We start from the raw sequence: 16,583 nt of genomic DNA on the forward strand, positions 1-16,583 counted from the left end.
GTCTGTTTCTAAAATACTTCTCTGGTAACTATGGTGAATAGATAAGGGGTGGGGTGGGAGTGGGAATGTGGGCAGAATGGGGGGACCTGGTTGGAAACTCTTAACAGTGTTCTAAGTGAAAGATGATGGTGGTTTGAACCTGAAGGTGGACTAGAAATGGGGTAGAGATATGTTTTGGGTCCTTGAACCAAGAGGACCTTACCTTAAGGTGAAGCCTTAAAGATAAGTCCGATTTTTTCAGAGAAAGTGTTAGCAAGTGTTTCATGCGGAGGGAACAACATGTTCAAAGTGTTAAGAAACCAGAGAGAAAATGGATATTTGAGGGCCTGGAAGAAGTTCAGCATGCCTAGAGCCTAAAGAAGGAGAGTGGCAAAGGATGAGGGAGGAGATATAGGCAGAAGCTGGACCATGCAAAACCATGTTGAGGAATTTGGATTCTGTCTGTGTCTGGAGTTCTCATCTGAGCTCTATTGGGATTATCACCCATAATGGAAACCTTGTGAGTAGATGAGTTACACAGGGAGAATGCAAAGAAAAAAGATTCTAAAGCCAAGACCTGAGGAACATTAGCATTTAGAAGGAATTGATCACCGCTCATACTGAGAAGAATCAGAAAAGGAAAATTTGGAACAAGATGTACCACTAGAGCCAAGGGCCAAAAGATTTTCAGAAGTCAGTGGTCAGCATTTCAGATGATTCTCTGGGAGATTCATCTGAAATAAGAAAGACTTGAGAAATAGCCTGTCTGGTCATTGATGAATTTGGTGAGAATGAGTTTGGTGCAGTCACAGGTTGAAAACCAAATTATTGTGGGTTGGGTAAATTAGGAGGTAAGGAAATTGAGACAGTGCATGTAGACAGTTAGGTGGGCTTTGAGAGAGTGGTGTTTGGAGTTTTGGGTGGAAGGTGGTGGTTGTTGTTTCTATGGTCAAATGATTTTTTAAATTAAGACTTTACTTTTTAGAACAATCTTAGGTTCACAGCAAAACTGTGGGCAAGATACAGAGATTTCCCACATACCTCCTGCTCCCTCAACATGCACAGCCCCCCACCCCACTGTCAGTGTCCCCCACCAGAGTAGTACGTTGGTTGTTACAGTGTTGAACCTGCGTGGACTCATCATTATCACCCAAAGTCTACAGTTTTCATTCTTGGTGTGGCACATCCTGTGGGTCGAGACAAATGTGTAATGGAATGTATCCATCATCATAAGATCAGAGTATTTTCACTGCCCTAAAAATCCTCTGTGCCTTGTCTGTTCAACCCTTCACCCATTCCCCTCCTCTTGGCAGCCACCGATCTTCTTACTGTCTGCATAGTTTTGCCTTTTTCAGACTGTCATATGGTTAGAATCATATGGTATGTAGCCTTTTCAGATTGGTTTCTTTCACTTAGTAATATGTAATTAAGGTTCCTCCATGTCTTTTCACAACTTGCAAGCTAATATTTTTTAAATGCTGAATAATATGTACTATTTATCCATTCACCTACTGAAGGACATCTTGGCTGCTTGCAAGTTTTGGCAATTAGGAATAAAGGTGCAGTAAACAATGTGTGCAGGTTTTTGTGTGTGGACATAAGTTTTCAACTCCTTTGGGTAAATACCAAGGACCTTTTGGTAGAATCTTGAAGAGAATTTTTTTTTGTTTTTAAATATGTGAGATACATTTAAATACTGTTTGAAAGAGAGATTGAAGGGTAAAGAGAGAGGAGGTGGGATGGAATGGGAAGCTTCATACTGTTTCTTATCTGTCCTGCTATCTAGTGTCTCAAGCTAGAAACGTCAGTCAGTTCTAATTTCTTATGTCCCAAGCCTTTCCCCACTTGCACATATTCATCAAATATTAATTTTTACCTTAGAAATACTGTTTGGATATAGTGTCTTCCCTCCACACTTAAGTTTCTTTTATTAGTTTGGCACTGTATAGGTGTGTTGAAATGGCCTCTTCCCCATTCTGGTCCTTTAAAAAAGAAAAAACTACCAGTATGATTGTATTACTCCTTTAATTAGTACTTGTCATGGTGTGGCCCTTCCCAGTATTAACATCCTGTCAGCTCTCCCTCCTCCCCTTTCCCATCTCTCCCGTGTGCCTCCATACTGCCCTTTGGCTGCATTAACGCTCCCTCTGATCCATAAACTTGTCCTGCTCTTACGAAACCTCTTTCCTTTAATAAAGGTATTTTCTTTACCTGAAAGTCATTCTGCCACCCTTGCCTCTCTGATAAATTTCTGTTCAAGGTCAGCCTTAAAGTTAGCTGGTATGACTTGACTCAGATCAAGTCACTACTTTGTGTATCCTCAACACTTCATACTTCTGTTATAACATTCGTTTATCCCTTCATCTTAGTAATTATTTGTTCAGATGTCTGTCTTCACCTGGACTGTTGGCTTCTCCAGACTAGGGACTTTGTCGTTCACGTCATTTATATATCGTAGATGCTTGGTATAGTATCTCAGGGTCATTAAATGTTTGTTAAATAAATGTAAGAATTATGACCATTAGTGAAATTTCACACATTCCTAGCATGTTGGAATTGGAAGTGATCATTTTAAAGCTAAGTATGAGGCCTAGGGAGGTGAAATGATTTCCTGAAGCTTATACAGATAGTAACTCACTTCTCCTGACTTCCGGCCCCAAGCTCTCTGCAGTGTGCCGGTGCTCTCTGCAGGAACTTGTACTAGATACTCACACCCAACTAGATGCTAGTTGGGTAGTGTTTAAATTAAGATAGAACCAATATGGCCACATGCACTGTGTATGATGTTCTTTAATTTTTAGCTTAGAGAATGTGACTCAAAGATTGAAACTAAAAAAGATACTTTCTGAAAAGGGTCCTAAAATATCTGTTTAAATTCAGTACGTAGACTGTCAAGTCTTCCTTTCAGTAAATTATTTAAAAATCAGATTTAGTGTCCTTTTACTGAAGGCCACACTTTATCTCTCTGGTCCACTTAGTGGGGTCCCTGGATGCAAAATTGTGTGTGTGTGTGTGTGTGTGTTTATGTGCATTTGGCAGGGAGCCTAGGTTCCATATCTTTTTTCAAAGAGCTCCTTTATCCTCCAAAAGGTTAAGAACCACTGCACTTGACTGACTTGAGGATATTTTGCTGTTGTGATAAGTGATCTTTCTCAAAGCAAAGTACATTAAAAATTCTTTTAGCTACTACTTGAATTACATTTTTAATCTTTGCTACTTGCTTTCATTTTTAGGGTTTGTGTTTAGTGAATCAGAGGGATCTGCATTAGAACAGTTTGAAGGTGGCCCCTGTGCTGTTATTGCACCCGTTCAGGTAACATAGACTGCTACTTTACCAACTCCTTTGAGGGACGTGTTCCAACGTTTCATGCTTTACTTTCTGTTTTCTAATACCTGTACTCTGTAATCATGAGGCATGATCAGTTACCTAACTTTTGTTCTTGTCAATTGCTTTAAATATCCAAAATAAAAATGATTTCAGAACATGAGTAGGTTACACAGCAATAGCCATTTGGCTCTCTTTATTTTCAAGAAAACATAGTAGGTGTTCTCTGACTTTCAGAAAATTTGGAGTTAATGATCATGGCATCTCTCTTATACAGTGATCTGTTGAGTAATAACATTTTATGCCAAAGATAGTGACACCGTAGCAGTGGTACTATTTACATTTGTTCTATCTTTAAAAACGGTTTTTCTAAAAAGTTGAAGATGCATTAATATTTTCATGGCCTAAAACTTTATCAAATTTTAAAATAAGTTGACAGTATATACTGTTTTAGGCTCTAGCTTTGGTCTTTAAAATAAAATTAGTAGCAACCAATTTCAAACAGAATCCCCAAAATAAAAAAAAGGTTTTTTCTTTCGGCAAAAGGTAGAGTGAATCTCAATGTATGTATTTGATTTTGAATCTTTTTGTGTTGCATTGTTTGAAATTCAGAGGCTGATTTGCTATAAACCATTACGTTATTAAAATGGAGAATTGAATTTTCAGTTTGCTATAATATTTACAATGTCTGAACAGGAGTATAACTTTAGAACTGTTATAAAAGAAGCTTGAATTTATTGTTTGTTTTAATCAGCACATTTTGAAAATACATATTTAATGTGGTATTTATTATTCATTGGGCATAAAGAATGCATTCCTGAACTGTTAGCTGCAAAGTAAATTTGTCTCTCAAACCTTATACTCCATACACTTACATTATTAAATTTAAAATGTATTTTCTGAAGGAGAAAAGAAGTTTTCCTTTATGGTTCATTCTGAAATATATCCTTTGTAGGTTGTTGTTTTATTTCTTTGAAGAGTAAAGTTGACACATTTTTTTTTCATTAGTAGATTTACAAAAAAAATTTTAGAAAAACTTGAATGTTTGAGCTTTGCCTGGGGATTACAGAGTATAAAGAATAAAATTTAACTATAAATTAGTTATGAGGCTGTTATTTTGAGTAATTGAGACAGATTTTGGTTGCTAGTAGGAATCTTACCTGAATTTGAAGATTACTTGTCCTGTTCATATGCATGTTAGATTATATTAACATAGACCCTCTTGGACCATAATAATAATACCCTTAGGGTCTTTATTTCAAGTCTTTGAATACAGTTAAATCAAAGTAAATCACAGCAGTTTCATGTTTATAAAATTTAGTATATTCCAAAATGGTAGTTATTTTTACAAGTGGGGTTGCTATGTAACAAGGGTTAATTGTAATGTTCAAAACTGTGATGTATCTTTGAGGTAGTAATTTAGCTTCGTAGTCATATAAATGTTTTCATTCATAGAAGAATTTTGTTTATATTAATATTTCAATGTAAAAGTCAAAACTAAATTACTAAGAGTGATGAAGGGAAATGTGCGAGTCCAGATATTAACACTTTTTTAAACTATATAAACTAGAACATGACACTTTTGCTAGAAGAATAGGCATATTGTGGAACCCGATAGATAATACAGTAGTAGACCACATTACATATAATAATTTACCAAGAATTAATCACATACCATGATAAGAAGGAATATAAATCAGTGGTGAAATAAAATGTTTACTAAGTGTCACTGATAGGACTGGTTGATAATTTGAGGGGAAAAACTGAATTTAGGTTATTTGTAGCATATACCAAGTTTATTCTTGATATAATAAGCACAGAAAGCTGAAAATAATGCATTACCAACTAAGATAAAAGATGAGTTCCAGGCTCAGAAAAAAATGTGAGGTAATATTAGCAATAAATCAGTGTCTTTCTTATACAGAGAACTACAAATTGGTTAGAAAAACACTAAAACCTCAGAGGTGAAACGGGCAAGTGTATGCAGTCATGACAGGTGGTATGATGCTGGACAACCAAGGAATCGAGATGTCCAACCTCTCTAGGAATCCAAGAAAGTACAAATAAAACTTTAACTAGATTCTATGCTTACTCTTTCTAATCTTTAGATATGAAATAATTGGCAGTGCATATAAGGGTAGGGTGATGCTGGCATACTCAGATACCTCTATGTAGTACAAATTGGTACTTTGACCTAGAGAAGGAATTTTACGTTATAATTGGAACCATGATAATGCAGATTCTTTGATGAGAATAATTGTACTTCTGTGGATCTTTCCTAAAGAAATAATCCTTAATATGGAAAAGGTTGTATTCAAGAAGAAGCTTTTTTAGAGCAAGTCCAGATATATTTTATATATATTTATATATATATAAAACATATATTTATATATATATTATATATTTTATAGTATAAAAAATGGCAAACAATGTAATGCACAGTAATGTAGTTTAAACATGGACTAATGTTTAAATAAATTTTAATAGCTTGAATAGACATGTAGAGATTAAGAGTTAAAGTTATGAATTGTGTGGGAAAACAGAAAAGTGGAAAACAATCACGTACCCATTATGCTTCTCACTTAAAATAAAATTTAAAACAGGTATGAAAGGAAGACTGGAAGGAAGTATATCAAAATGCTAATGGTGGTTCTATTAGTGTTGAAATAATGGTTGTCCCATTCACCATTCCAAAGTTTTCAAGTGTAGTTATATTAGTTTTATGGCTTTTGTTATTGGGTGGGTGGGGGGAATCAGAAGCACTTGGTTGTAGTATTTGTAGATTTTATTTCAACGTGAATATTACAGAACGTTACTTATTTTTTTTTAAAATACTTTGAATTGATTGCTTATTAGGTACCAGGTACTGTGCTAAGTGTATTAATAGTTTATCTCATATAATCCTCACTACAACCTTTTAAAGTTTGTGCTATTATTATTTTTAATTAGTAAAGTAATGAAACCAGGATTCAAATCTAGGTCTGTCTGACTATAAGCAGTCCTCTTATCTGAATACTACTGTTTTCAAACACCTGTGAGTAAGAATCACCATAGTAACCGCTTTTTTCTTGAATCTGCCCCCTAGAGATAAAATAGGTGGAGTGTCAGAATCTGCCTTTTAAATAAACAAGTCAGGTGACTAGGATGCAAATAGTCCTTGAGCTACACTTTGAGAAGGAAACACTGTTACACACTGAACTGTTATCTATCAAATCACCAATGGAACATAGTTGGCTCACTTAAGGAAAGGTTAGAAATGAGTTTGTTTTTTCTTTGGAATCTTAAAGCTTTATGAGTTAAACCAGGAAGTTAGGACTCCTTGTAACAAAGTGATGACCCACACCTTGGTCATCTTGTGTCATAAATCAGAGCTAGGAGAGCAGAACCACTTTTGTATTTAGATTTCTTTTCCTCTAAGGAATCAAAGAGAAATACAGATTTTTTCCTGGTCTAAAGGGCCTTCACTTTGTGAATGGAGCAGTAAATTTCTTTAATTTTCCAGTTATGTGGTTATTATTTTGAGTCAGTTTTTCTCTTTGACAGAAAATATGTATTATAAAGGAGGAAGAATTGTATGGATGTAGAATCAAGCTTATAGTAGTATATTCAGAGTAAGTAATTATGCTCAGTTACTGTTGAACGTGAAGGGAAGCCATTTGAAATTTTTATAGCACTATTCAAAAGATCAGAAAGGAGGTGCAAATTAGTTTTATTTTCCATTTTAAAATAAAAGAATGATGTAAGGTATGTTTATAATACATTCTAATAATTATTGCTTTAATTTATAAAGGCATTTCTTTTGAAGAAGCTCCTGTTTTCTTCTGAGAAGTCTTCTTGGAGGGATTGCCAAGGTATGATAGCTGTCTTTTATCAACTTTTACTCCATCTTCTATTTTATAGATGATCCATGCAGTATTCATTGGCAGTAATTTAGTTGAAATTATCTGTCTTAAAAAGTAAACTATGAGTGGGTTACTTTTTCCTGAGATTTACTTTTTAAATGTCTCAGAAAGTTTCATGGATGACTCCAAATTTTAAAATGTATATTTCCAAATTTGTCTTTCCTAAGAGGTATAAGACAGGATATTACCCTAAGGGAAAAATCCTTTGGGGCATTTCCCTGAACTATTAAATGATAGCATACTATAAGGATAGTCATTTATGTTTGTTTTGTCTTATTTAGCTTTGAGCAAAAAGTCAGAATTATCTTTGTATTCCTGCATCTTTTAGTATAACGCCTTACACAATTCAGATAATACCTCAAGTAATTCTGAATTAAATTGCAAATGAAGCTTTCATGGCTTCTGCAATATGATTAAGTCAGAGAACTGTATGTGCTACCTGATAAGAACAGACATTTGCATCCTGCTTGACAGTTTACAAAGATATTTCCTTCACTTGCACAGTTTTATGTGAACTCACAGTAACCGCTGAAAGAAGGTGGGATATATTATAATTGCGGTTTTGTATATAAGGGCAAAACAGCTTCCATTCCAAACCATGCAGGTAGACTCTACTAGTGGTTGTGAACTTGAGTTAAAAGTGTCACTGTCATGTATTTTTAATTAATTAATAGCCAAAATGCAAAATAAATTTGAGGAGAGAAGAAACTATTCAAAAAATACTATTATTTACATGAAGATTTTATTAATAAAATTTATAATATTCCTTGCACAGAAATATATTCATATGGATAAAAAAATTTATGTAGCATTGTCATAAATGTCGTAAATGCTCTGGTGGCTAGAGGGTGAATGGCACAGTTCCTGTTTTTAAAGAACTTTTAATTAGGAGAGAGAGAAAGCTTGTTCCGGCATAAAATTTTACATAGGATGTGTATACATCTTATCCCCTTTGTTTGAAAGTTTCAGAAAATGGTACTACTTCTGGAGATTAATACTGCTTGAAAGGGGGAGGGTGGCTAAGGTTCAGGAAGAAATTGTGCATTTGTGCTATTTTCTGTAAATGTCTAATGCTCAAATCACTGCAATACAGTATCGGTGGTTTCTGTATTATGCAGCATAACCGCTGTGGCCTCTGCTAATGTAACGGATGGTGGTATTGTGTGTGCTGACGGTGTGTTATCTTATTATCCTTACCCCTGTGGAACTGGGAGATTAAAGACGTTAGACTAATTCAGAAATGGGGAAAAACAGAGGTCTCAGCAGGCCCATACGCTGGCCTGGTTCTACAATAAAGGAATCCTCATGGCTGAAAGGCTCCATTTGCAGCCTAAGAAAGGGGCGATCAGTATCAGGTTATTCCACGTAGCATATTCTTTCTTCTTATGTTTAATTCTGCATTTTCCAGGATTCTTTTTCTCATTAATGGAAATATTTAACAGAGGTGACATTTTAACCCTCAAGCACATTTTTCTGAACTGTAGTTTAAGATCGGTGGTTTATGGATTTTTCCTCCACTAAAAATGCTTGATTTTCACCATTAAATTAATGCATTCTTAATATTGTTATTTATGACAGGATTTTTTTCCCTACAGACAACCGTTATAACTTACCCTTTGGTTATTTTTAGAGGGAGAGCGGAAGGAACTCCTTTGTCACACCTTATGTGCTATTTTAGAAACTGCTTGTTGTAGCGACTCTGGCCCGTACTGCTTGGCTTCATGGTTAAGAGGAAAGACGGCTGAGGAGACTGCTGGTCTTCCTGGGAGTCCTGCACAGTCTAGTTGCCAAATGGACCATTCTTGTAAGATACACTTTGATTTCCTGAAGTAATTTCTTGTATGTTTGTTTAAATAAAACTATTGAAAATTTTAAAGGAAAAAAGCTTTAAACATTTTATAAGGTCTCTTTTTTAGCCTAAGCTTAATTCATGAGCTTTGTTAGTATTTTTCATTTCCCTTTTGATTATTTTAAATTAACTAGAGGATGTTACATTGTTTATTTTTTCTTTCATTTTTGAAAAAACAGGAAATGCATCTCTCAAAATAAACTTAGGTAAAATTTCTAGTTGACTTCTGCTTGATGACAGTCTCTTTTGAGCTTTGGAACTCTCGTTTAGAAAGCTTAAATAACATGTTTCTATATTCTTTCATTTCAAATACCTTAATGTTTTCTCTGGTATTGGGGAAAAATGAGTTTGTTTTTTTTTTAACATTGGAAAATGTCTTAAATATCTTTAGTTGTTTCCTAAAGTAAAGAAGGGGACGTTTTTCTTCACTACGTGTTGTTTCTTTTCCTCCTGAACTTCTTGGACATGGTTACTATGGATGAATTATTTTAAGATAGTTTTAATTATGAGTTTTAATTTTGCATTCATTTAAGTTTTTCATACTTTGAAGATTTCTCTTTAAGATAAATTAAATAACAGCTGTTCTCATTCACAAGAATTCTATGGTCTTTAGTATTTGAAAATTCTTACATAGTTGACCTAAAAACTGCCAAAATGAGCTAGTAAAATGGAGACTTCTGATGGTACAGAAACTAGATAAAAAGAGTTGCTTTTCTGGTTTTCTTTGCAGGAATTAACTTGCCAGTAGGTTGCTTTTGATAATTGGTAGTTCCAGGTGCTTATATTGAATAAGTGACTTAATCTACCTGTGGTGCAATCCATTAACTATCATCTCTGCGGAACTTGTTTTTAGAGAAACTAGACACCCAGTTTCTAGAAAGTAGATTTCAGTTGCTTGAGACGCACACCTGGCTTTCCTGGTGGGATTGTGAGGCACATTGCCTCCTTGAGCTGAACCATCTCTGTGATGTCAGCGCCTTCTCTCTCTCACCTTTGCAGTTACAGTGGCAGATTCTACTAATAGTGCATTTGCAAGGAAGAATTTTTAAAATTTAAACAGTTGAATGGCATTTCCTTTTCAGGCCTTTCAAACATAGCCTTTCAAAGAGAATTTAATATATTTTTAGAGTTGATAATGACAATTGAAGAAAACAAGTATTCACAAGGTTGATAGTCAAAAAATGTGTCATTGACACTGGTTTTAAAACACTTTCCAGGTTTTACTGGCTTGCATGTAAGCATGGTTAAAAGTGTTGTTTAAGATACTAAAATTTTAATAGGAATAATTGAACTAGTTAGAAGTGGTTTTAAAGAATATGTGCTTAAAACTGGTCTGCGTATTAATTTGTAAGAAAATAGTGAGATCTTTTCTTGTAACATTTTTCATTAGTATCCTAGTATACTGTGTGCTCCCTGGGATGTGCTGTACATTTCTGTGTTGATAGGTTAAAAAGCTTTAGGTTAAATGGCCTCATGATTCATTAACTTTGGCACTTCAGTGATTCATTTAGGTGGGCATATTATATTGAATTCCCCTCCAAAAAACATAGTTTAGTAATTTTCCAGTTTACTTTGTCTCATTTTAAAAATGGACATGAAATGAAGCTATATTTGATATTCGTTTTTAATGTGGTATAAATTTGAAAAGTTTTGGTAACTGAAAATTTGAAAATTCACCTTAGATGTTGACAATGAAATGAACTTATATTAAAATTTTTATTCCATATAACAATCTGTTTTACCTGTTCCTTCCTTTATTCCCAGCTATGTTCTTTTTCTTGTGTTATATTTTTCCACCATCCTGCCTGCTAAGCTTTTTATTTTGCTTGCCTCTTTTCTCTAAATTACTATCTTGATGTCAACTTTCATAGTATATACCCAGTAAAATGATTCAGATAATCAGGCACTGCAGAACAATTACAGTTTGGAAAAGATTAGGTAGAATTTTTATTTTATCCTGAAATTTTAAACATGAACTGTTTTCCTCCTTGTCAGTATTACATTCTGTACAAACGTTAATTTCATTGGCTTGTGTGGTGTGTAGTTTTGGCTTTTGGTAATGCACACTTGTTTGCAGTAGTGAATATTCAGGTTCAATTTCAGTTTGTTTCCCACACACAAATCAAAAGATTATTTAAATTAATCCTTTTGGACTTTTAAAGATTTAAAAAAGTAATTTGAAACATTTGAAAATTAAAACTGGACTTTGGAAGGCTAGAATAATGTGACATTTTACATTGTAAATCAAAATTTTAATTTTGATTTCATAACGAATCAATTCAGTTGTCTAGTGAGAATTAATATTTGAAAGTACTAAGATTTACTGTATAAAATATATATGAAATTGTTCATTGTGATAAATGAGAGTAGGCATTTTGATCCGTGTAGGATATCTTTAAAGACTTCATCTTTGGGCAGCTGAGACTATCTGGGTTCGGATCTCAGCTCTGCTGTTTATTGCTTTGGGCTCTTGGGAGGATTCTTCTCTGGGCTTCAGGTTCCTCCTCTGTAAAATGGGGTAATAGGGTTGTTTGAGGATTAAATGAGGTTAAGGCCCGTAGAGCATTTAGAAAGGGGCCTGGCACTTAGAAAAGTGTTAAGTAAACTTTACCTTTGATTTCTTAAAAACTTATAATTGTACTGTATTAATAAACGTAATCTAAATAAGTTACTGAAAACTTCCCAACAGTTATGCAAATAAATGCGGAAACAAACTTATAGCTGTCGTTGAACCTGTGTGCTTTCAAAGTGCTCTGCCTTTTTATATACATCTGTTTAATAATTAAGCATCAAGCCTAAAGATTTTATATTATGTAGGAGGAAGGTTAGCTATGAGGATTTTACTTGGCGCTATGAATTGAAAGATTATTTAAAGCGCAGGACACATTACAACTATGTGTGAAGCACTATGATTGTCAATAATTTCTCATATTGTAACGATTTCAGCACAACTGAATTAAAAAAGAAATGTTTATTATTTAATCACCCTTCTCCATCCTCAGTATTAAATCCATTTTAGTTATAATCATGGTAACTAAGATGTTGAAATATAAATTTATGTTACAGTAAAGTTGAAAATAAACTGAGAACTTTAAGGGAGTAAGGAAAGAGGGAAACTTTTAATTGCTTGAAAGTATTTACAGCCTGCTGTGTGTATCTTGTGTCATTTATTTGCCATGTGTAGTGCTGAAAAGTGTCTTTTATGTATAGCTGCCTTGGCTGTCGAAGAGCTTGGCTTTGAGCGATTTCATGCATTAATTCAGTAAGTAACGTTGGAACATTTAAAATACTTACCTTCTGGACACATTGCCATTTTAAGTCTGTTCGTACTGTGGAAAGGTAGTTAGATTTGTATGCTTGAGGATTAATTTGTTTTCCGATTTCAAAAAAAAAATAATTTGTAAATGTGTACTTAAAATATTCTGATTCCCAAATTAACTATGGAAATATACCCTTTCATAACATTAAAAGCTTTTTCATCATTATAATGAAAAAATCATTTTAGCTTAATGTTTGTCTGACTGAATATAAAGATTTCTAGTGTGACAAATATTTGCATTATTATTTATTGTTTGCCAAAATATGCTTTCTATAATTTTCATTAAAAGCACCATATTTTCATCAGAGTATTTAAATTTTTTGTTATAAAATAAAAGGTAAGGGATAGCTATGTTGATAGAATTACGGGTGGCATTTGATTTGAAATATAACATGTTAAAAGAAGCCACAAATGTACACCTTATCTTTGGTGTTCAGATATTTGTTAAATAATTTTCAGGCTTTAAAAAGTCAAGTTTTCTTTGTTCTTAACCATATCCTAGAAGACGGCCACCTCATTCCTTAAATAACTGTATGATCATTGAAGAAGTTGTTGCCAGACAGTTCACCTGAGAGATGAAGAGGTCCCTACTACGTAGGCATTCTATTTTAATGGTATCTATTATAGATAGTGACAGTTGTCAGCAGTAGCTTTTGCCTTTAATGGCTAAATTTGTATTTGAAAATTTGATACACTTACAAAAATCTCCTATTTGTATGTATGCATTTTAATGTAGAAGACAATTAAAAATTTTTCCTATTTATGAATGTAGTCAGTCTCATCATGTTGTTAATACTTAATTCTTTTCCCCCTCCCCAGAAAAAGATCATTCAGAAGTTTATCAGAATTAAAAGATGCTGTCTTGGACCAGTATTCAGTGTGGGGAAACAAATTTGGAGTATTGCTTTTTCTGTATTCTGTGTTACTGACAAAGGTTTGTTGAAGAAGATACTTCTTCTGTTTTTTATTAGTTTGAGTTTAGTATTTTTCCTGAGGTGAAGAGAAATTTTATTCTTCATGTTGTTTCTAAATCTCAGAATTAAAATCTCTTATGCTGATAATGAAGAATTGACTTCTCTTTCTTCACTCATCTGTTACTTAACCACTTTCCAGCTTTCACCCATGATCTTCTGGACTGCGGAGATTATCAGTAATGTTCTAGTTATGAAGAACAGTCAGTTCTTTGGAATTTTATTTTCTTTGATATTGGCAGTTTCTTGCACTTGACCCCTTAACTCCTTCTGGAAGCTCTTTCTAAACCCCACTCCCTTCTTAACTTACCTGATACATCACTAGTTCTCTTTCTGTAATGCCTCATAATTACATTTTTGCTTATAGCTTCATTTCCATCTTTTCCTGTTGTTTACCTCTTTTATTCTCTCAGCTTACCTTTATGTGGTTAATTCCAACATGTACACTTCCAGTCCTACCCTTTTCCCCAAATGCCAACCTCACATCTCTAGCAGCCTGTTAAGTCTCAGTTATCCTGCTAGATTTGCTGTATCTGAAATCAGACTTCATTCATTTGACAGATGTTTATTGGGCATTGACTCTGTGCTAGGAACTAAACTTATAATATGGGATACAGTTTTTTTAAATCATTCCTCTTCAGTGTTGTAAACAAACAAAAAAAAGTGGACACGTTAATAGTTACTTCCATCATGGCAGTGTGTTTTGGTGTTCATTTGTTTGTTGCATGCACAAAGCATGGTGGGAAATAGGTGAAGGGATGCCAAAGTTCATTTGGTGAGGTCAAGGGCAGACCTTGTATTGTAGGGATCATTTGATGGATGAGGAGAAGTTTTCTGGACGGAATAGCTGTGGGAAGATATTCCAAGCTGTGGGAACTGCAAGTATAAAGGCATACGATTATGCCTTTATAATTGGGGATATAACACACATTTGGGAAACTCTTAAGTAGTTCAGTATTAGTGTAGCATAATATACCAGAAAGGCAATTGTGGAAGATGAGACTGGGCATTTACGTAGAAAAGACTCAGAATATGAAGATCCTTGTATACTGTGCAGAAATACTTAAGATTTCCTTTCATGTGGCCAAACTTAGAACAAAACAAAAATTGTGAACAATGGGGTAACGAGATCTTTTTGTTGATAAAAGATTCTTTAAATTGGTATCAGAGTTGCACTGGAGGGGGTTGGTGTGTGGAGTACAAGACTAGAGTCAGGAAAAAATGGAAAAGTAGTTACTGAAATAGGTGAACCTAAGCCAGAGCAGTGACCATGGAAAAGAAAAGGAGCATGTTTTAAACTTAGAAATTTTAACACATTTAGGAGAATATTTAAGAGAAAGAACTTAAAGTACTTGGTAGTTCATTAGCAGTTGGGGAATGGCAGTCATGGAGGTATCTAAGATGACTGGTTTCTTATGAGTTCATCGTGACCGTTCAGTATTCTCCCAATTTTTTATGCTCAAAAATTTTGATGCCTTCTCTGTCCCTTGTCCTTTACAGCCAATAAAACCATCATGTCTAGTTGTTCTCCTTGAGCTGGTCTTTAAAATGATGAGCCCTTTCTCCCCAGTGATTATGTCATTTGTTCATATTATTCATCATGGCTGTATCATAGTCTGTTTTGTGTAGTTGTTTACAAAGAAGGCCAGTGCAAGATCTCACACTTGTTTGTATCCTTCTGTAATATTTACACAATCATTACTATTTTGATTACTGATCATCATCTCTTTAATTCTTAGAAATGGCCTGTTATCAGATAGAACCAAAGGTTGAAGTTAGGTGAATAGCACAATGAATGGCAGTTTATCTTTGTCATTTTGGAATTGATGGAGTTAAAATGCCTAGCTCTTCTTGTACTTATCCAGTATCTAGACTTCAGAGATTTGGATGCTCTTTTGGGGGGTTAAAAATATCTGAAAATTGGCTTTCAGGAAAAATAGGAAGCTTCCTGCCCCCCTAGTCTACATTTTATTTTGTCAGTGCACCTTTGAATTACCAATATGTAAGAACACACAATCAGAAGCAAACCTTCCATTTTCTTATGTACCAGATACACCTTTTGTGTATTTAAATTCATATCTTTATTAGCATTCATGTGTGTATGTATTTAGTGCCAATAAGTTTTTTTAATGATCTAAGAAAATACATCAGATGCCTTAGCAGGTATATTAGGTTTGAATACAGTTTCACCTGAAGTTAAGTGAGTGTTAACTTTGGGATACAATAATTTTCTCCTCCCTCCTCTTGAAGCTTAAACATTCTTTTTCTCTCTCTACTCCTTTAACCCACATACCAACATTGGATCTGTTACCTGTGTTCTTATGTGGAGCCCATGGAAGAAAATAAAAGATTCTTAGACTGACTACTACTCACCATTATCATCTCAAATGCACCCCCCATTTCAAATCTGAGTAATTCTTTGGGAGAAAAGTTAATTAAGTAATTGTGTTTTATTAATTTATGGTATAAATTGATCAGTTTTTAAACTACCATAATTTTCATTTTTAGTTTTTAAAATAAGCCAATGAATTCTTGGTTTCTTTAGGGCATTGAAAACATAAAAAATGAAATTGAAGATTCAAGTGAACCTTTGATAGATCCTGTGTATGGACATGGCAGGTAATTAACTAAAATCTATTATTTCCTCATAGGGACTTCGGTTTTTAGGGACTTGACCTAAGATGAAACACTACTGGGTCGGATAGTTTTGTCTGTCAGTGCTAGCAGCATAAAGTCTAGGAACTTGAGCAGTCTTATGCTTTATGCAGTGTTTGCTTTAGGTATGAAGCGTTAATTTCCACTTTAGGTTTATGTGTGCATTGGATTTATTATAGGAAATATTTTGTTTTAAGACGACACTGGGGATATTTTAACAAATTCTGCTTAATATTCTGTTCATGAAATTTTCTAATAGATGAAATTTACTCATTTCGACTTAGAAATAAGTATACCCTTATTTGTAAATGCTTTCCTGCTTGGGTGAAAAAAAATTTTTATTTATTTTTCTCTGAGAATACCCTCCCTCTCAAGCTCTTTATAGCTATTTCTAGTAAAATTGATAACACAGTGATCGATTGTTAACTCACTCTAAAACATAAGTCCTTTTCTTGAGATCTTTCTGCCTCAGAGGTTAAAATTCACGTATCTTCCATCAAACACAAATTTTACAATTACATCTGTATTTTTTAAGGCGATTATAAATATTAAGTAAAGTGTTAGTCTAAGTATCATTTTTTTT

At 34.0% G+C, this 16,583-nt stretch overlaps 1 protein-coding gene across 3 annotated transcripts in view; it reads left to right on the plus strand.

The window, feature by feature from the left end:
- MINDY3 (MINDY lysine 48 deubiquitinase 3) overlaps window positions 1–16,583 on the plus strand; it is a 94,451-nt gene that overhangs the window by 8,493 nt on the left and 69,375 nt on the right. For 2 of the 3 annotated variants that reach the window (XR_007475851.1, XM_004278602.3), the window contains exons 2-7: window positions 3,213–3,292; window positions 7,095–7,155; window positions 8,837–9,010; window positions 12,266–12,317; window positions 13,194–13,308; window positions 15,891–15,964. Coding sequence is in view for 2 of the 3 variants with exons in the window: in XM_004278602.3 (XP_004278650.1) it covers window positions 3,213–3,292; window positions 7,095–7,155; window positions 8,837–9,010; window positions 12,266–12,317; window positions 13,194–13,308; window positions 15,891–15,964 (556 nt within the window). In the remaining variant the exon portion in view is untranslated. The remainder of the gene's footprint in view (window positions 1–3,212; window positions 3,293–7,094; window positions 7,156–8,836; window positions 9,011–12,265; window positions 12,318–13,193; window positions 13,309–15,890; window positions 15,965–16,583) is intronic. The other variant, XM_033403462.2, reaches the window with a different exon arrangement.

This window comes from Orcinus orca, chromosome 2 (genome assembly GCF_937001465.1).
Source record: "Orcinus orca chromosome 2, mOrcOrc1.1, whole genome shotgun sequence".
NCBI lineage: Eukaryota > Metazoa > Chordata > Mammalia > Artiodactyla > Delphinidae > Orcinus > Orcinus orca.